We start from the raw sequence: 21,713 nt of genomic DNA on the forward strand, positions 1-21,713 counted from the left end.
AATGAGGGCCAGTATGTTGAACAAAATCTGATAAATCTATTTATATCTTGTGACGTACGTCATGACTAGAGTGGAGAAAAGTTGACTGGCAGACATTAGTGATAAAAGTCATTTAGAAAATGTGGCATTTGTAGCATTTATTATGACAATTAAGGTTTTTTTTTTTTTACTGTTTAATCACCTAGTGATCTAGATTTTGACCAAAGATAAAAAGTTAATTTATTACTGCATCATCTTTGGTCAAAATCTAGGTAAACATTTAATGATAAATATAAATGTATTTAGAAAAGTTAATGCAGGCATTTTCTTAAATAGTGTAGGTCTCCAGCAGGGTTTGATTACTACATGGCAGATAATATATAGACACTTGGAGCCACCCACTTTCCCTCATCCACCCCTGCCAAAAAATGTCAGCCAATACCATAACCTTTTATAACAAACTGAACAGAGGCCCGGATCATAAAACATACTTTTGTTAAAATTTCAACAAGTTTTAAAGTTTTAGAAAATCCATTTAGAATCAATGAAAAAAAAAGAAGTGATCTATTGATTTGGCAGGGGCGGCTGAGGGCAGGGGCTGATCCCTAAAGTGCCAGTGGTTTCTTTTGGAGACTTAGTTTAGGTTTACCACTGACATATATACTGGTAATTATCAGTGTGACTGGAAATATTTCTCTAGTGTTAAACATGACCCCAGTTATAGGCTAGTTACATATTTAGAGTATTGTACCTGCTGTATAAGGCGTAATAATTTTTACAAATTAGACTTTTTATGCGCCGGATTTATTGCAACTTCCGCCAGAGGTCGCCTGTCATCAAAAATAGAAAGTGAACTATTGATTTTTGCTAAATTATTCCATTTTCATGTATATTCAAGCGAATTCATTACATTGAATCTATGGTGTAAGTATTTCTTATTTATTTGTGTTGTCAAATGAAATATTTTTTTTTGCAAATTACTTTATAACGAAAGCTTGCAAAGGTGCAAAAATTGCTGACCGACATGTCTGGGTCGGTGCTTTAAGTTCCATCTCGTTCGCCAAAAATAAATCAGAAACTCTAAGTTCAGTCAAAATTGAAAAAAGTGTATTTTGGAAAAACCTGTCACTTAATCAAAATAGTAAACAAGTGACTAAATATGCATAATGATAACTGGGACAGTTTACAAACACTGAGTGATGTTAATGGCCACCAAATAACATGGCTGAGGTATAATTTGAATCACAGACTTGTATCCTAGGTTTGATTGGGATATTTTATAAAACATTTCCCTTTACCACTGATTGAATTTAGCAGTCACTAACTTAAAAAACTAGATTTAATAAGAATGAAAAAAATGCGAGTAGGAAATCATGACACTCACATACGAAAATTGACAAATTTACTCAATTGCCCTTTGCGCTTTAAAAACACCTTTGTGGTAGTTATTGTACCAATAATCACATGACTCTTGTTGACCCTTGTCGCTTATACAAATGTAATTATTGGATATACACACATGTAAGTAAGTGTCTAGATGATATTTGCTTTTGCTTTGGTCAGTGATTCGCAACTACGAAAATGGAGAGGAAAATAAGTTTTTTCGGGTGAAAAAGGCCCGCAGAGACCGAAAATGCTAGTGACACCAAGGGCAGTGACCCGAAAGAACCTAAATCTTCCCAAATCTAGCCAAAAGTGAAAAAAAAAACATTGATTATGATAATGATTGAGTACTTCCAATTCTGGTTTGACCTCACAGCATCTGTCCGAAATGTGAAAATTTGGAAAATGGAGCTGAAGATTTAACTTTTATATGAAACAAAACAACTTTACACATAAATTGTTAGCGGAACCCACCATTTTGCTAGTAAGATAAAGTGGCCTATTTAAAAAATGTTCCAGGGCTTGACAACTCACTCTCCCGGCGTAAATGCAATCTCATACATATCAGCTACAGGTAAGTACGATTTGCAGAAGTTTTCATCCTGCGGGACGGGTATGGTTTTCAACGAAACCTATAATTGATACAACTAAAATTGAGTAGTGCAGAAGAGGGATATCTAAAAGATTACAAACATAACTTAATTTATTGTTCCCAACTCTAAACTCTGCCTCATTCTGTTACTTACAGCATTATGAATATGATGCTTGAAATTATAGAATAAGATTACTGTTTGATTCTGCATAATTATATGTAAAACTCCCATTTTAAATGTTTTTTTAAAAAAAAAAATAAAGATAGTAATTAGTGATCAAATGATTGATGATTGACACTTCTTGCAGTTACATTCTCTGTGAGAAAATTGAGTGCTTCTGAATCTAAAACTTTTCAACTGAATGTTTTTGATTCTACAAAGTAAATGCTTTCAAAAGCAAGAATTTCACAAAAGAATGGGGAAAACAAACCAGAAAATTTAATGAGTGAGATAAATTGAACAAATGAATTTGCTTTCGAGTTGTCAGTTTTGTTAGTAAAAAATCTAAATATTTATTGAGTTTCGTACCAGCTTGACATGTTGATGAAAAGCATAATTGTATAAGCAGTTGTTACTGTTGAATGAAACATATTTTCCTGACCTGATTTTATATAGAAGAAAAAGTAGAGCTATTGCACTTACCCCAGCATTGCCATTTGTAAAAGTTTTTGATAAAGTTAAATATCTCTGTTACTATCAAAGATGATGAGTTGAACTTAAAATAATTATTTACTACCAAAGTCTACACCAGGAGAAACAATTACCATAACTCTGATTTGAATTTTGACAGAGTTATGTCCCTTTTTAACTTGCAATTTTTTGGTTTAAATTTTTGATTAAGTCAAATATCTCTGTTACTATCAAAGCTTTAAAGGTGTAACATGTGAACACCCTTGGTGGGGGGCGGTCGTTGTCCAAAAGCATGTCCGCTCTTCAAGTCCAACAATTTTCTTCCGATCTTCACCAAACTTGCTGACAATGTTTGTGGGCATTATAATATCTCGGCCTTGTTCGATAACCACCCAAATCGTCCCAGGCACTTTTGGATTATGGCCCTTGAATTTCTTGAAAAATTTACAGTTTAGCCTTTTCTGCTCCCTAAGTCGAACAGTTTTCATCCGATCTTCACCAAACTTGCTGACAATGTTTGTTAGCATCATTATCTCGGCCAAGTTTGATAACTACCCATATTGCCCCAGACACTCTTGGATTATGATTTATTAAGGAATGAGATTTCTGAATTAAGCTGCATACTTCGGGTATTCCACTGAAGCACAGTGGGATACAGGGTCGGTATGTTCTGGGCGGGCGGCGTCCACAGACTTTGTCCGGAGCATATCTTCTACATGTATGGAGGGATTTTGATGAAACTTGGCACAGTTGTTCACCATCATGAGACGGAGTATCATGCCCAAGAACCAGGTCCCTAGGTCTAAGGTCAAGGTCACACTTAGAGGTCAAAGATCAAATTCAAGAATGAATCTGTCCGGAGCGTATCTTCTGCATGCATGGAGGGATTTTGATGAAACTTGGCACAGTTGTTCACCATCATGAGACGGAGTATCGTGCGCAAGAACCAGGTCCCTAGGTCAAGGTCACACTTAGAGGTCAAAGGATACAAGAAGAAAACATTGTCCGGAGCATTTCTTCTTCATGCATTTAGGGATTTTGATATAACTTGTCACAAATGTTCACCACCATGAGGCAGAGTGTCATGCGCAATAATCAGGTCCCTAGGTCTAAGGTCACGGTCACACTTAGAGGTCAAAGGATACAAGAATGAAAACGTTGTCCGGAGCATTTCTTCTTCATGCATGGAGGGATTTTGATGAAAGTTGGCACAATTGTTCATCATCATGAGACGGAGTGTCGTGCGCAAGAACCAGGTCCCTAGGTCTAAGGTCAAGGTCACACTTAGAGGTCAAAGGATACAAGAAGAAAACTTTGTCCGGAGCATTTCTTCTTCATGCATAGAGGGATTTTGATATAACTTGGCACAAATGTTCACCACCACGAGACGAAGTGTCATGCGCAAGAACCAGGTCCCTAGGTCTTAAGGTCAAGGTCACACTTAGAGGCCAAAGGTCAGATACAAGAATGACTTTGTCCGAAGCATTTTTTATGCCCCCGAAGGGAGGCATATAGTTTTTGAACCGTCTGTCGGTCTGTCTGTCAGCAATTTTCGTGTCCGATCCATATCTTTGTCATCGATGGATGGATTTTCAAATAACTTGGCATGAATGTGTACCACAGTAAGACGACGTGTCGCGCGCAAGAACCATGTCCGTAGCTCAAAGGTCAAGGTCACACTTAGACGTTAAAGGTCATTTTTCATGATAGTGCATTCGTGTCCGGTCCATATCTTTGTCATCCATGGATGGATTTTCAAATAACTTGGCATGAATGTGTACCACAGTAAGACGACATGTCGCGCGCAAGACCCAGGTCTGTAGCTCAAAGGTCAAGGTCACACTTAGACGTTAAAGGTCATATTTCATGATAGTACATTGATGGGCGTGTCCGGTCCATATCTTTGTCATTCATGCATGGATTTTAAAATTATTGGGAATGAATGTGTACCACAGTAAGACGATGTGTTGCGTGCAAGACCCAGGTCCGTAGGTCAAAGGTCCTAAACTCTAACATCGGCCATAACTATTCATTCAAAGTGCCATCGGGGGGCATGTGACATGCTATGGAGACAGCTCTTGTTTCTTCATGCATGGAGGGATTTTGATGTAACTTGGCACAATTATACATCATCATGAGAGGAAGTGTCATGCGCAGTTCCTTTCTTTAGAATTACTTCCCTTTGTTGTTACTATAAATAGCTTATATTGTAACTTCTTCATTACTAGTCGTAGGGAAAAATCGAGACCACTTTTCTGTAGTACAACATGCATGCTACATCCAATTTTGAGGTGTATTTTGACCAATCTCTACCTGGTAAAGATTTTTGTGTGGACTTACAATTTTTTTTTGGATTTTTTTTTTTTTAAAGATTAACTTCCCTTAGTTGTTACTATAAACAGCATGCCCACTCATTTTTAAAGTTGAGGGTACATGTACCCCCTGCTTTTGCAAAATAGGGGTACACTTCAAATTTTGGGGGTACACTACATGGCAGATCTGAAAATTTTCTATTTAACTACTGAAATTTGTATATTACGTTTTTTTTTGGTTTTTTTTTTCATACAGAACTCTCGTGGGTGGGGTATAACAGATGAGATAATTTTAGAAAATGTAAAACGTTTTTCCAAAGTTAAGATAGGAAATTCTGAATCAAAAGACCCCTCCCTATATTATACTAAATATAAATAAGTTTTCACCAAGGTTCATGTATTCCCAATTTCGTGAACGGAACACGATTCGTCCGAAATAGCATACAGTCAACTGGAGACTGGTAAAATTCGTCCATCAATAATAAATGCCCAAACTATTACAGATATGCAATGTGTATCAAAATTGCAGTTAAATATCGAAAAATAAAATACTGTTAACCTTTTGCTGAGTTTATTAAAGCTAAAATGCCTTTTTGCGTTTCGTATCCATTCTTTTTTTGCACACGACCCGTGTGACGTCCCACTAAAACATTTACCAAACCCCTCTATACAGCTGACAATTACGCCAAGAATTCGGTGATGGAAACGAAATTATAACGTTCGTGGACCGGATCTGCGTTTTAGACCATACCAAACAATTGGCAAGAGCGCGATGAAATAAACAGCGATTTGGCAGCTGAACTGGAGTTCCGAATCTCTGCGTGCATGTACCCCCAACAAGTGATTTTTATGCGTGCATTTGATATTTTGTGCGTGATTCACGTACTGCAGTGCGTGAATGGGCATGCTGATAAATAACTTATATTGTAACTTTTTTATAATTGACTGTAGGGAAAAACCAAGACCACTTATCTGTGATACAACATAGATGTTACTACAGGAGCCTGAAATTCTATCTATAATGCTCCAAAATGGCTAAATATAAAAATTACCCCTCCTATATATATAAAAAAAGAACAGGAATGAAACAAAACCGTACCCCGCCCACTTTTTATAAACAAGAAACTTCGAAAAACAGAAAAGCATCTCTATACGAGCGGTCTTATTTTGAAGAGGACAAAAAAATATACTAGAAACACTGCTTACTGTAAACTGTCTTCCTTTTAACTAACATAAAATCATCATTTTCAATACCTTTTCGTTCATCGCCGAAACCATTGCGTGACGTCACATATACATGTACCTGTTTCACAGCCTCGCAGTTAATTCGATGTACTTTCACTTCGATAAGAAATAAAGGTAAGATATTGTTTATGTTCTATATTTTATAGTTCATTTTTCCATGAATAAAAATTATCTATTTGCATTTGTTTGTCAATGTATTCAACTAATATTTTCAAAACAAAAACGTAAACAAAAGGGGAAGTAACTCCATTATTCACTGGAGGGAAATTTAAAAATTGGAAACTTCCATAGTGACTATTTTTTATTATGGCAGATAACCTGAGCGCTGCGATATGGTATGGAAATCCTGTGTTTTTTTATAAAAATGTTGCATTTGACCCTTAATTAGTTATGACACATCGAAGTGAAAGTATATCGAATTAACTGCGAGGCTGTGAAACAGGTACATGTATGTGACGTCACGCAATGGTTTCGGCGATGAACGAAAAGGTATTGAAAATGATGATTTTATGTTAGTTAAAAGGAAGACAGTTTACAGTAAGCAGTGTTTCTAGTATATATTTTTGTCCTCTTCAAAATAAGACCGCTCGTATTGAGATGCTTTTCTGTTTTTCGAAGTTTCTTGTTTACAAAAAGTGGGCGGGGTACGGTTTTGTTTCATTCCTGTTCTTTTTTTATATATATAGGAGGGGTAATTTTTATATTTAGCCATTTGGAGCATTATAGATAGAATTTCAGGCTTTTTTTATATATATAGGAGGGGTAATTTTTATATTTAGCCATTTGGAGCATTATAGATAGAATTTCAGGCTCCTGTGATGTTACTTTCAGATTTTAGGTGTATTTTAAGGTCTCTCTACCTGGTAAGGAGTTTTTTTGTGGACTTAGAAAAACAAAAGATTTACAATGATTACTAAACAACCACAAAAATTAAAATTCATTTGCAATACAGCAGCTAGAGTAAAGAAATCTGCTGTGACGGGAGTATATTGTGACATTCTGGCACTCTTGTTTTATTTTTTTTTTTAATAAAATGGAAAATGGAAAAAGGTCCATTAACTTGGTGTATAACAACTTGCTTTGGATTATATTTGGGTTGACAGTTACTGAAAAAAGAAAAATGCTATCTTTAGTTTGGATACAGCTATGTCCACTGAACTTGGTATGTAGATAGCTTTTTATTGAGAGAAAGGTTTAGATATATGACATCTTTTGAGTCCTTGTCAAGGTCGTTGTAGCTAAAAATAGATAATAGATAGCATTAATTAATTGAGACAAAAGTGATTACTCATGTCGAGGTCACAGACTCACAGTTATAAATTTTAATATGAAACAAACTGTCAAGCATAATGTTGAAAACCTGGTTTTGAGACATTGCCTTGTTTATTGTACTTTCTTCTAGGGGAGGTACCCAATACACTTCTTAGATAAACAAAACTATATTAGGGAGATGAAATATTAAATTTTGGAGAATATTTGGTAGTTTAAGAATTATTGTTGGAATCATACAATGATATTGACAAACTATTATGGAAAAACATTTAAGAAAAAAAATTGTCATCAGCTGCCAAGTATTTATTTACGGCAGCAATTATGGGGTATAGAAATGTTGAGGACAGTATGTTGCAAATTTGCTATTGCCTGTGTCTAGACATAATTGCACTGTTGATATTCAGATAGCTTCTTTAATTTAATACAATTACCATTTTCAGTATATAGTTGATTAACAAAAACTGTCAAAGGGTGGGAGGGACAGTGCACTTGACTATTTGAAAATGTTTGCCATTAGAAAAGTCATAATGACAGTGAATGCAACAGGAAATTATATAGATTTTTTGCTATTATGTCTGTATGTAAGATGGGGTGCAGTGTTAAGGAACAATATAGAAAAACACAAGCAATTGAAAAAATAAGGTACATATATAGGTATGCTTGTGTGCAGGTTACATGTAGGCCTCTAAAATATATAAACATATAATAAACATGTCACTAAGATACAAAAAAATCACAGGGGTTGGGTAGCTTGAAGTGGGTATTTGTGAGTGGTTGTGTAAAGAGAGTTCATTCTGAAAGGGATGTGTTTTTGACAACTTTCTCTCACAAAGCACTAAATGAATCTTCATCAGACTTAGTTTATAGCATTCTTGCGTTAAATTTCTCCAAATAGAGGTACTTGACCTTTTGAAGGGACCACTAGGGTTGGAAATAGAAATCTCTTTACTCGAACCTTTAGGTGAATTTCATTTAAACTGGTCCTTCAGTTACTAAAAATTGTGAAAATTATCAATGTAAAGTTGAGAGTTTCTACTTTCTAACTTGAGTAGTTCTTATCCAGTGTTCACCAGACTTGGTCATAATGTTTATAGGTATATTATCTCGAACTAGTTTGATAACCAGCTGGATAGTCCCATTTCCTTATTTTGTTAGCTCCTGAAGTACCTAAAATTGCATAAAGTTACAGTGTGCCCTTAATAACTTTGGCAATTCTTTTCCATTATTAAACAAACTGAAAATAAGTAAGTATTATATTGGCCAAGTTGGCTAACTAGTCATCAAGGGGGTAGAAGTGGGTAGGGGAGCATATATGTTTTACAAACAGTCCTTGTTCTGAAAATTAAGTAATAATTATAAATTAGAAGGCTTGCCATTCAAAAGGTACATCTATAGCTGTGTCAAAAAATCTGGTTCCTTATAGATAAGAGTCTAGAGAGGATGATACTGGCACCATCCCAGCTGAGGACACTGGTAGTAGCAGCACAGAAGCTGCATGAAATATACTAGATATGCTGATTAATACATGAAAGATTTAGTCAAGTATATTTTATAGTTTATGACATAAGAAAATGATATGATATTAACCTCTGGGACCCATTAAAGTAAAACTAATCACTTATTTTTAATGGGGTCCCATTTACCTTTTGTAAAGTAATTCTGTGCATTTTAGTATAAAATTCCTGAAGAGCATATTATATTTTGTAAAGTACTTTGGTTTAAAAAAAAAAATGGGTAAGATGTGTAAGTGATATGGGACATAAAAGTATTTGGTGCATAAAGTTAAATGAAATTTGGGTAGCTGTCTTAAATTTAGTTCATGTTGTGTTATTATTATAGTCACCATGATATATTCAAATTGCTTCAAAGGATATAGACAAAAAAATTAAATCCTTTGAATATTATAGACTAATCATAAATATTATAGACATATATTTTTGACAAGTGTTGTTAAAATAGATAGATTGTTGCTTACCGGTACTTTGACAATGTGTGTGGCAATTTTCACGACACTGCTTACCTGACCTAATTATGCCCTGTTAAAATATCACCTGAAGCTTTCTATGATATTTCGTATTCTACTTTTTGCTTACCGTAGATACTCATGTAAAATGCGCATCCGTATATAATACGCACCCCCAATATTTTTATGAATAAATAGAAAGCATTTGTTTTCAATATCTTGGAATGGCATCTTTCAGAATGACATCAACTTCTCAATTCAACTATATCAAAAGGTGTGATCATCCTTTCTTAGGATCTGCAAAACTTCATAGATCAAATGGCCATTAAGCCCGCCCGCTTAGCTCAGTAGGTAAGAGCGTTGGTCTACGGATCGTGGGGTCGTGAGTTCGATCCTCAGGCGGGGCGTATGTTCTCCGTGACTATTTGATAAATGACATTGTGTCTGAAATCATTAGTCCTCCACCTCTGGTTCATGTGGGGAAGTTGGCAGTTACTTGCGGAGAACAGGTTTGTACTGGTACAGAATCCAGGAACACTGGTTAGGTTAACTGCCCGCCGTTACATGACTGAAATACAGTTGAAAAACGGCGTTAAACCCCCAAAAAAACGAGAAAAAAAACAAATGGCCATTAATTATCGGTAATTAGCGGGACACCTCATGTTAGTTTTGTTGTTCTCTGTTTTATCTTGGTTAAAGAAAAATATAATTTCTTTCGTTTGAGCAGACAAATTAGAAAGAAATTATTTACCTTTCAATCGTATGTAGTCTCCGCCAGGTGGCGTTCTATCGCACGAAGTTTTTGTGCATAACGGTAATTAATGTAGTTGTCAGTTCAGCTTTGGGACACTGACCATTCTACACGTTAAATTTTTGTATATATATATATTTTTTAGAAAACAAAGAACTAAAATTGGCGAAACAAAACTTGTGACAAGTAATGTTTATGGTATACATCATTATCGTCATAGCGTATGATTATTAGCTCAACTATTCGAAGAATAGTCTAGCTATTCTACTCACCCCGGCGTCGGCGTCACACCTTGGTTAAGTTTTTGCATGCAAGTACATACAGCCATCAATTAAAGGCATATAGCTTTGAAACTTATTTTTTCTTTTTCTAGGTCAATTACCAACCTCTCTGGGTCAAGTCCCATAACTCTGACATGTATTTTGAGCAAATTATGCCCCCTTTTGGACTTAGAAAATTTTGGTTAAAGTTTTACATGCAAGTTACTATCTCCAAAACTAATGCAGATATTGTTTTGAAACTTCATATGTGTCTTCAGGGTTATAAAACTAGTTGATAGCAGCAAGTCCCATAACTCTGACTTTCATTTTGGCCAAATTATGCCCCCTTTTGGACTTAGAAAATTCTGGTTAAAGTTTTGCGTGCAAGTACATACAGCTATTTCTAAAAGGCATATAAATTTGAAACTTATTTTTTCTTTTTCTAGATCAATAACCAACCTCACTGGGTCAAGACCCATAACTCTGACATGTATTTTGAGCAAATTATGGCCCCTTTTAGACTTAGAAAATTCTGGTTAAAGTTTTACATGCAAGTTACTATCTCCAAAACTAATGCAGATATTGATTTGAAACTTCACATGTGTCTTCGGGGTTATAAATCTAGTTGATAGCAGCAAGTCCCATAACTCTGACCTTCATTTTGGCCAAATTATGCCCCCTTTTGGACTTAGAAAATTCTGGTTAAAGTTTTGCGTGCAAGTACATACAGCTATTTATAAAAGGCATATAGATTTGAAACTTATTTTTTCTTTTTCTAGATCAATTACCAACCTCACTGGGTCAAGTTTCATAACTCTGACATGTTTTTTGAGCAAATTATGCCCCCTTTTGGACTTAGAAAATTTTGGTTAAAGTTTTACATGCAAGTTACTATCTCCAAAACTAATGCAGATATTGATTTGAAACTTCACATGTGTCTTCGGGGTTATAAAACTAGTTGATAGCAGCAAGTCCCATAACTCTGACCTTCATTTTGGCCAAATTATTTCCCCTTTTGGACTTAGCAAATTCTGGTTAAAGTTTTGCGTGCAAGTACATACAGCTATTACTAAAAGGCATATAGATTTGAAACTTATTTTTTCTTTTTCTAGATCAATTACTAACCTCACTGGATCAAGTCCCTCAACTCTGGCATGTATTTTGGGCAAATTATGCCCCCTTTTGGACTTTGAAAATTCTGGTTAAAGTTTTACATGCAAGTTTCTATCTCCAAAACTAATGCAGATACTGAATTGAAACTTCACATGTGCCTTCGGGGTTATAAAACTAGTTGATAGCAGCAAGTCCCATAACTGATATGCATTTTGGTCAAATTATTCCCCCTTTTGAACTTAAAAATCTTTTGATATTTAACCTTTTTGGGTAATATTTTCCTGCTTCTGGGGCAATATTTCGAATAGTCGAGCTTGGCTGTCTTACGGACAGCTCTTGTTTTTACGAATATGATAATTTCACTATGAACATGTGTTTAAGGTATATTAGTTATAGCATGCTTTGTTGCTCTGATTTCTATATGATAGATTAAGCTATAACTCCATAATGTAGTGTGTGTATTTTAAAGATATATGGAAACACAATAATTTGTGTAGACTGTAATTTGTGTTTCAGTGAAATGTGATTCCTTAAATGAGTTATAGGAAATGTGGATTTAATCTTTCAAGTTCATGAGCAAGATATTGTGAAAACTGAAGTGTTTATGAACATTATGATAAACATAAATGGAAGTGTTTATGAACATTAAGATAAACATAAATGGAAGTGTTTATGAACATTAAGATAAACACAAATGGAAGTGTTTATGAACATTATGATAAACATAAATGGAAGTGTTTATGAACATTAAGGTAAACATGTACTTAAGTTTACTGAGCTTATGATGTTGATGCTGTATTTATGATTTGATGATGATATGTTATATATATACATGTAGTTTGGTCAGTATGCGACCCAAGTGCTTTCCGCAATTTCAATATGAATTTTTGAAATGATAGTGAGTTTTGTTGTTCTTTTCTCAGTATTCCAAGGAGACGGTATAAGGTTTAAGGGAATAGTCAATCTTGTATAAGTATTATAATACTTATGATTTTTATACGCCTGAAGGGACGTATTGTGTTATACTCCCTGTGTCCGTCCAAGCATTAGGAATTTCATGTCTGTTCTGTAACTCTTGAATCCCTTGAAGGATTTCGAAGAAACTTTACACAATTGTTCACCACATCGAGACAACGTGCAGAGTGCATGTACTGGATGGCTTGCTTCAAGGTTAAAGTCACACTTAGGGGTCAAAGGTCATATGACTATGTTTTGTGCCCGCTCTGTATCTCTTGAACTGCTTGAAGGATTTTAAAAAAACTTGGCACAGATGTTCACCACATAGAGATGACGTACAGAGCACATGTTCTGGATGGCTCGCTTCAAGGTCAAGGTCACACTTAGGGGTCAAAAGTCATACCTTCGGGCGTATATTGCTCAGCATTGCGCTGCTCTTGTTGATATTTTTTTCTTCAAAATACAGTTGAATTTAGATAAAATCAATTTTGTTTAAGGAAGAATAAAGTACTATTATCTAATACCTTATACTGCTGTGGTCCTGCGAGGTATACAGACCATACGGAACATAACGGCAATTGTAGTTTTTAGTCTAGACAATTAGCATGGAGAGTAGTTTCCCTTTACCAAAATGGCGAAAATCGTAAACAGACTTGTTGGAAAATTGTCTATACCTGTGTATAATGTGCACCTACAATTCGGGGATGGTCCCAGGGGTCAAAACTCTGCGCAGTTTACACGAGTATCTACGGTATTTTTACAACAGAAAGGATCATGACAGTAGGAGTTAGATAGTCAGATTCATGATTGGTGAATTTGTCACATTTTCTTAAACTAAGTAAGTCTTAATCAATGAAAATATTATTGTCAAATAGCAATTATCTTACTAAGTAAGACTTAATCAATGAAAATATTATTGTCAAATAGCAATTATCTTACTAAGTAAGACTTAATCAATGAAAGTATTATTGTCAAATAGCAATTATCTTACTAAGTAAGACTTAATTAATGAAAATATTATTGTCATAAAGAGATTATCTTACTAATTTAGAGTTCATTAATGAAAAAATATAGTCATATAGCGATATTATCTTACTAAGTAAGAGTAAATTGATAAAAAATTGTAGTCATGTAGTGAGTAGTACTAAGTAAGAGTTAATTAATAAACAAATATAGTCATATAGGGATTATTGTACTAAGTAAAAGTTAAGTATTAAGCAGTTATATGACTATAGCGATTATCTTACTATGAGCTAATTTATAAAAATTTATAAATAGTCATTATAGAGATTAATTTATAAAAAATTGTAGTCATATAGCGATTATCGTTAATGAATAAAAAATTATAGCCATTATCTTGCTAAGTAAGTTTATAAAAAAATCATAGTTATATAGCAATTATAACTAGTATAAAGTAAGAGTTGATTAAAAACAACGTTTTCTGTTTTCTAGAAAATAGTAAAAAAATCCAGATTTTATTTCTTGAAGAAGTATCTGAATAGCCCTTTATTTAACCAATTCATCAAAAATCAGTGAACGCTTCCAAGCATTTTGGTTTAGTTTGAAAAAAAAGATTTGGTAGAGAAAAAATGAATGTAATATGAGAATGTTAAACCTTGACATTATCAGGGTAAAGTGCTGTCTGGTTTGCAAATTTTGAACAAGGTAATTACAGTAAAACACCGCTCGCTCGAGGTCGCAAGGGGATGAGCAAAATGCTCGAGTTATCCATGGTTTCGAGCGACCCAAACATTGACCAACATACGAAGAAAACTAAAGTTTGTTTTACCAACTGTCATTGGGACCGTTTGCAGAGTAAACGGTGATGCGTAATAATAACATACTTGTGACATGTTTCAAAAACAAACGTATTACAAACGTTATCTATTGATAGACGATTCAATATATAATTTGTAAATGGCACATGTGAAGAAACAACTAAGATTTTTTTTTATTCATCCACAAGTGCATATCATAATTATCGTCAAAATTTTATGAAACGGCTATATTATTTCCTTCATTTCCTTCATTTGCATGCAGACAATTAATGATTAAAATACTAAGATCTCATAACTATCTTCTCGATCCCGCAGACAAGATGCTTTAAGTAATCAGTAATTGATCGATATTTGATCAATAAAACTTTTCTTTAAGATTTTATCAATAATTATTCTCATCATAAGATCAACTATACCGACAAACAAACATTTAAGATAGTCTGGGAATAGACTACGCAGTTTCAACGATGTGTGAAAATGTTTAATTAACCGACACATTCTGACCGCCGAAGGTGTGAAAAATTTTGACACCTCTGCTCGAGTTAGCCAGAAGTAACAAAGAGTAAATTAATACACAGGGACCAGGTGTCATGCTCGAGCGATCGAGTTATCGCTGCTCGACCCAGCCATGGTAATATCACATAGAAAATAGAAGGAAATCGGCCGGGACCACATGAATTGCTCGAGCGAGCCCGGGTGCTCGAGTCATCGATGCTCGAGCGAGCGGTGTTTCATTGTATTCCGAAAATGAGATGACTGTCTTTTTTTGTAAGAATGGTATGAGTACTTGTGTATCAGGGTATCAAACACGGCTATCTGAATACTAATTAGCTATCTGGGTACTTGTGCATGATAATTAGCCTGGCTCCCTGGCTGCATGGTTATTTTCTTATATAAATACTGCAAGCAAAATAAGAAAATCTTTAGCCTCTAAAATAGCACATTTTATCTGATGGCTGAACCATACCTATGTTTGGAGCCAGGGGCAATAAAAAAAGTCAGTGTAGAAACAACCTGCTGGAGTTACTTCCCTCTTAATGAATAAACATATACCCGGTATATGTAAATAAGAACAAACAATATAGGACGGGAGCCAGTCTACATGATAATATGAAGCTCAAATTTCTTAAGTGCATATAGAGCTCTGCAGATACCCATATTTCTTATATCTCAAGTACTTTTACTTATTCAATATCCATATAAAATTACTACCCTTCCAAGCTGTTCTGTAATACTGATATTTAATGGTCAGTCTTTTACCACAGTCACACATACGGCGCGTATAGCTACGTTTAGATACGGATAGAAACGTAGTAATCCGTATCGATCCGTACCTGAGCCGTACTGATTGGTACGGACTGATATGGGTTACTACGTTAAGGTACGGCTCAGGTACAGATCGATACGAATTGATACGTGTTACTACGCTTCTATTCGTGGCTAGACGTAGCTATCCGTGCCGTATGTGTGACTGGCATATTTAGCAGAAGCTTATTAAGGTGCGGGGTCCTCTTGTGTCTATGTGATTTAAAACATGAATCATTACATGATTAAATAAACGTTATTAAGGTACAAAAGGATTTTCTTCACATTTTGACGTCTCATTTTCCATTTCTTAATCGCTGTTTCAGGATGGGAGCAAGTTGAAGATGTTTTCAGTAAGGATTGTATCCACTGATCATTACATGTGCACGCCCCTGCGGGGACTGGATGTACAGTATGCCGACCAGCGTTGCACAGAGGTGAAGAAAGTTCCAGTGGTGAGAATATTTGGATCAACACCAGCAGGTAACATATAAAATAGAATCGTTTGAAACTGAATAATGCTGCTTTGCAGTAAAGATAATGTTGAAGGAATTTCTCTGTACATTTACATGTAGGTCTTCAGAAATGGTGTGAATACCAAGGTAGCAGAATTGATGGTGGTGACCACCTGAAAACTGAAAAGTTATGCTTGAGAAAGCTAATGTTTGTTAAGGTATCTCTTTGTACCATATATTCCCTAATTAATGAGTAAGGTCATAAGTGACTTATAGTTTGTATTTGCAAAAAAGAAAACATTAAAAAAAAATATATAATTTTATATATATAAAAAACACAAAAAAAAGTGTTAGGACCTTGCAAAATATAACACCCAGAGCTGTTTATAAGGGAATATATGGTACAAGAAAATAACCTGAGCAAATGAAAATAACTTGCTATTAGCATTCATACTTAAAAATTCTCTTTAGTTAGAAGAATATCTTACAAATATAGCATCAGGTACCTTTGTATAGGGTGAATGTACTGAAAGTACAGTATATGTTTTTACTAATTTTAGAGACATTAATTTACTTGTCACTTTTCTTTGTAATGATTTTTTGTCAAGCCCATCTGCGGAAGCAAAGACATAGTTGTCCAAATGGTAGTTCGGTGTCTGTGCGTGCATACGTTATTGCGTGAGTCTGTGCTCGCGTCTTTCCGTATTTGTTTGTCCGGACAATAACTTTGACATGCATGGAGCAATCTTGTTTATATTTGGCATGAATGTTAACCTCAGTGAGACAAAGTGCCATGCGCAAACCCCAGCTTCCTATCTCATAGGTCAAGGTCACAGTTGAAGGTCAAAGGTCATGTCAGATCTTGTCCAGCCCATAACTTGGACATGCATTGAGGTATCTTGTTTATATTTGGCATGAATGTTTAACTTAATGATACAAACTCTATCTCAAAGGTCAAGGTCACAGCATCTAGTTAATTTGCCTGAGCATAAAGTGCTCAAGCCTTCAAGGTGAGCTGTTCTGATTGCCTTGTGTCTGTTGTACATCGTCAGCACTTTGACTGTTAACACATTAGAGGACAAAAAAAAAAAACAGTAGAGGACACAGTTTTGGCCCAATCTTAATGAAAGTTGGTCTGTCTGAATGTTGCCCTCAATAAATCTTGGATGATGTAATTACTGGGGTAAAAACTAGATCACCAGATCAGGTAATAAGAAAAGTTGATAACACTGCAGAGGCCACTTTTCTATTTCTTTCTTAAAAAGCTGTTTCAGAATGATGTTCTCTATGAAATCTAGGTCAGGTTTGAAACTGGATTACTTAAGTTCAAAAACTAGGTCACTAGGTCAAATCATAGAAAAACCTTATTTAATCTAGAGCCCAAATTTTCCACTTGATATTCATAATTTTTGTCCAGAACCTTAGATTATATAAAACATATATACTTGGGTCAAGTTCAAAATTGAGTTACCTGAGATCAAAAATCAGGTCACTAGATCATTTCATAGAAGAACGTTGTTAACACTCATGAGACCACATGTCCTACTTGATCTTCATAAAATTTTGTCAGAATGTTTGTGTCTATGAAATCAGTGTCAGGTTCAAAATTGGGTTATATGAGGTCAAAACTAGGTCACTAGGTCAAAGAAAAAAAACATTAATGTTGTAGAAGCTGCATTTTGTTTGCTCCTCATAAAAATGATTAGAATGTTATTCTCTATAAAATCTAGGTCAAGTTCAAAACTGGATATCCGGAGTGTTGAAGTAGCTCTCTGGTCAAATCATAGAAAACCTTATTAACACTCTAGAGACCATATTTTCTACTTGATTTTCATAAAACTTTGTTAGAATGTTCATCTGTAAGAAATCTAGGTCATGTTTGAAATTGAATTATCCAGGTCAAAAGCTAGGCCACTAAGTTGGATCATAGAAAGATGTTGCCTACTTAACTCAGTAGGTAGAGCAAGATCTACGGATTTCAGGGTCGTGAGTTCAGTCTCCGTGCGAGGATTTATGTTCTCTGTGACAATTTGATAACAGACATTGTGCCTGAAATCATTCTTCCTCCACCACTGACTCATGTGGAGAAGGTAGCAGTTACTTGCAGAGAACATGTTTATGCTGGTACACTAGTTATGTCAACTGTCTGCCATTGCATAATTGAAATATTGTTGAAAAAACAGCATTATTAAACCCAAAACAAACAAACAAAACTCTGAAATGGCCATCAAGGGAACATACGTTTTTTACACGAACTATTTGCAGTAATACAATCTCCCTTTTCATCTACAAATATGTTTAAAAGAATATTGCTGGAGTGTGATAACATCAGAGAAGTTTATTTTGTAGTAATTGTCATAGATTTGAGTTACGATTTGAAACATATTAGCTACTGCTTTGTTATTATCTGCAGTACAGTATTGTACATTGAGTTATGTATGATTGTTACCATGTACAGGCATGTTCAGAAGTGTATGTGGGAGGGCATAGGGTGTAGGAGAATGCACTCTATTATAATCTGTGAGCCAACTGACAATGGCTCTTTCTTGTAATGTAGAATTCAGATATTTTGCACAACTGTTTGCCATAATGAGGTGGTATGCAGAATGCTACTCCAATACATACTCTTTTGTTCTGTTGAAATGCAATGGTTTGGAGACAGATAAGCTTTTTCAAAAGAAATCTCGTTTATGCCCCAACAAATACTCACTAGTGTTATCCCTGTTCTGATCTGCCTGCATTGTGTATATGACATTGTGTGAAAATTAAAGGGAAAGATCTTATTAACATGTCAGTGGTATACGGCCACATATATTATGTCAAAGCTGTTAGGTCAAAGATGTTAGATCATTTTTTGTCCAGTCTAGAACTTATTTGTGAATGGGTAGATATTCAAATAATATTACACAAATGGGCTTTCTATGTATATTTTTCGTGAGGTATCTTTCAGTGCTTCGTGAAACAGGATCATTTACTTAACAGAAATAATAATGAAAAACGATAAAGTCCCCCAAAAAAATACAAACACCGTAAGTTTCCTCCGAGTTCACTATAAATCCAGTAATGGAAATCGTAACAAGTTTTTGTATTATGTAACATACGAGAGGTGTTCCAAAAATAATATCATTTGTGTTTTATTTCGCGGAAATCGTGTCATGTGTACACAAAACCACCTCGTGCCGATAGAATGATTACTGAATCGTAACATAGGTAAATATCTCGCTCACACTTTCACTGACCTTGGTACAATATACATTGCTTTATAGCGTATTCATTACACTTTTACACAAAATGACTGGGAAAAGAGCTGAAAATGTGCTTGAAGTTAGGGCCTACATAAAAGGTAGGTTGCAACTCGGCATGAAGCTTGTAAATATTCACCGTGAGGTGTGAAACATTTATGGGGAGGGGCAAATGTCTCACAGGACTATTTGTAGGTGGGTAGCTAAATTTAGGACCGGACAGCAGCAACTCAAAGATGCTGCTCGCACAGATCGTCCTGCAACAACTACGTCGAAAGGTAACATCGAAAAAATCCTCAATTTGCTAAAAAAGGATGCCCGATTCACCGTAAGGCAATTGGCTAGAATGACAAACTTGTCGTTAGCACGAGTTCATGGAATTTTGAAGAAACACCTAAAACTTAGAAAAATAAATGCAAGATGGATACACAATTTATTAACGGATGAACAAAAGAGGACCCGTGTAACAATGGCAAAAAAAACTTCTGAACATATACCCAAAATACAGCAAAAAGGTTTTTGATAATATAGTTACTGGTGATGAACCTGGGTTTATTATTTTGAACCAAAGCGGAAGTATTCCAACCGAATTTGGGTCACCAAAAATGCGAGACGCCTAAGTATTGCCAAACGAATACGAACAGTGAAGAAGGTTTTGGATGTATTTTTTTCAGAAACTAAATTTATTAATTATCTCCAGACTTCTCAGTCCTTTATGGTAGTTAAATTCCGTGAGGGTAATTATTGTAATGGAGACGTAAACATTTTCCGAGGCGCAAATGAAAGCTGGCTCTGTTTCTTGGTTTATAAATTATAAATTATTTCTGTATTTACTAAAATTTCAAAACTATCGAAACTATCGATTGTTGAAGGAACTATCGGCGATTGTTATTGGATCGTGACTTTTCTATCGATGCATGCTATCGGGACACTTAGTATCGCAATGCATCGATAGTTCGATGTATTGTTACACCCCTACTGTTTTTTGACAAAAATGATTACATCTTGTACTATGTCCAAAACATACTTTTATCTACTACAGCTGTTGATGAAGTAGAACAAAATAAATGCGGAGGTTTATATTTCCATTTTTCACAACCCAAATACCTTATAAAGGACATTTTCCAAGATGAACTTTCACATGAAAGTAAATGTTAACATTAATAAAAAGTGTTTTGATGAATTTCAGGCAGCATTGAATATAGTAAAACACTTGTTATAAAAAAACTGTTTACTGCATTTAAGTAACATAGGAAATAAGTCAGACTTTTTGTAAGTTTAGACTGTTTGCTATGAGCTAATGATTTAGCAATATTTACATGCCAGATAACTCTTGCTATCTACTCCTATATTACAGCACTCTTGTCTGATACTCCTTTATTACAACACTCTTGTCTGCTACTTTACATAACAACACTCTTGCCTGCTACTCCTATATTACAACACTCTTGTCTGCTACTTTATATTACAACACTCTTGCCTGCTACTTTATATTACAACACTCTTGTCTGCTACTTTATATTACAACACTCTTGCCTGCTATTCCTATATTACAACACTCTTACTGTCTACTCCTTTATTACAACACTCTTGCCTGCTACTCCTATATTACAACACTCTTACTGTCTACTCCTTTATTACAACACTCTTGCCTGCTACTTTATATTACAACACTCTTGTCTGCTACTTTATATTACAACACTCTTGTCTGCTACTTTATATTACAACACTCTTGCCTGCTATTCCTATATTACAACACTCTTACTGTCTACTCCTTTATTACAACACTCTTGCCTGCTACTCCTATATTACAACACTCTTACTGTCTACTCCTTTATTACAACACTCTTGCCTGCTACTCCTATATTACAACACTCTTACTGTCTACTCCTTTATTACAACACTCCTGCCTGCTACTCCTATATTACAGCACTCTTTGCTGCTCCTTTATTACAACACTCTTGCCTGCTACTCCTATATTACAACACTCTTGCCTGCTACTCCTATATGACAACACTCTTGCCTGCTACTCCTATATTACAGCACTCTTTGCTACTCCTTTATTTCAGCACTCTTGCCCACTTCTCCTATATTACAACACTCTTGCCTGCTACTCCTATATTACAACACCCTTGCCTGCTACTCTTATTAAACACTCTAGTCTGCTACTCCTTTATTACAACACTCTTGTTTGCTACTCCTATATTACAAAAGTCTTGCCTGCTATTCCTATATAACAACACTCTTGCCTGCTGCTCCTGTATAACAACACTCTTGCCTGCTGCTCCTATATAACAACACTCTTGCCTGCTGCTCCTATATAACAACACTCTTGCCTGCTGCTCCTATATAACAACACTCTTGCCTGCTGCTCCTATATAACATCACCCTTGCCTGCTGCTCCTATATAACATCACTCTTGCCTGCTGCTCCTATATAACATCACTCTTGCCTGCTGCTCCTATATAACATCAC

General features: G+C 35.2%; 1 protein-coding gene across 2 annotated transcripts in view; it reads left to right on the top strand.

The window, feature by feature from the left end:
* Positions 1 to 778: 778 nt before the first annotated feature.
* LOC123552830 (uncharacterized) overlaps positions 779 to 21,713 on the top strand; it is a 98,483-nt gene continuing 77,548 nt past the window's right edge. For both annotated transcript variants that reach the window (XR_008370572.1, XM_053541011.1), the window contains exons 1-2: positions 779 to 903; positions 15,868 to 16,024. Coding sequence is in view for 1 of the 2 variants with exons in the window: in XM_053541011.1 (XP_053396986.1) it covers positions 15,886 to 16,024 (139 nt within the window). In the remaining variant the exon portion in view is untranslated. The remainder of the gene's footprint in view (positions 904 to 15,867; positions 16,025 to 21,713) is intronic.

The sequence above is a fragment of the Mercenaria mercenaria genome, chromosome 4 (genome assembly GCF_021730395.1).
Source record: "Mercenaria mercenaria strain notata chromosome 4, MADL_Memer_1, whole genome shotgun sequence".
NCBI lineage: Eukaryota > Metazoa > Mollusca > Bivalvia > Venerida > Veneridae > Mercenaria > Mercenaria mercenaria.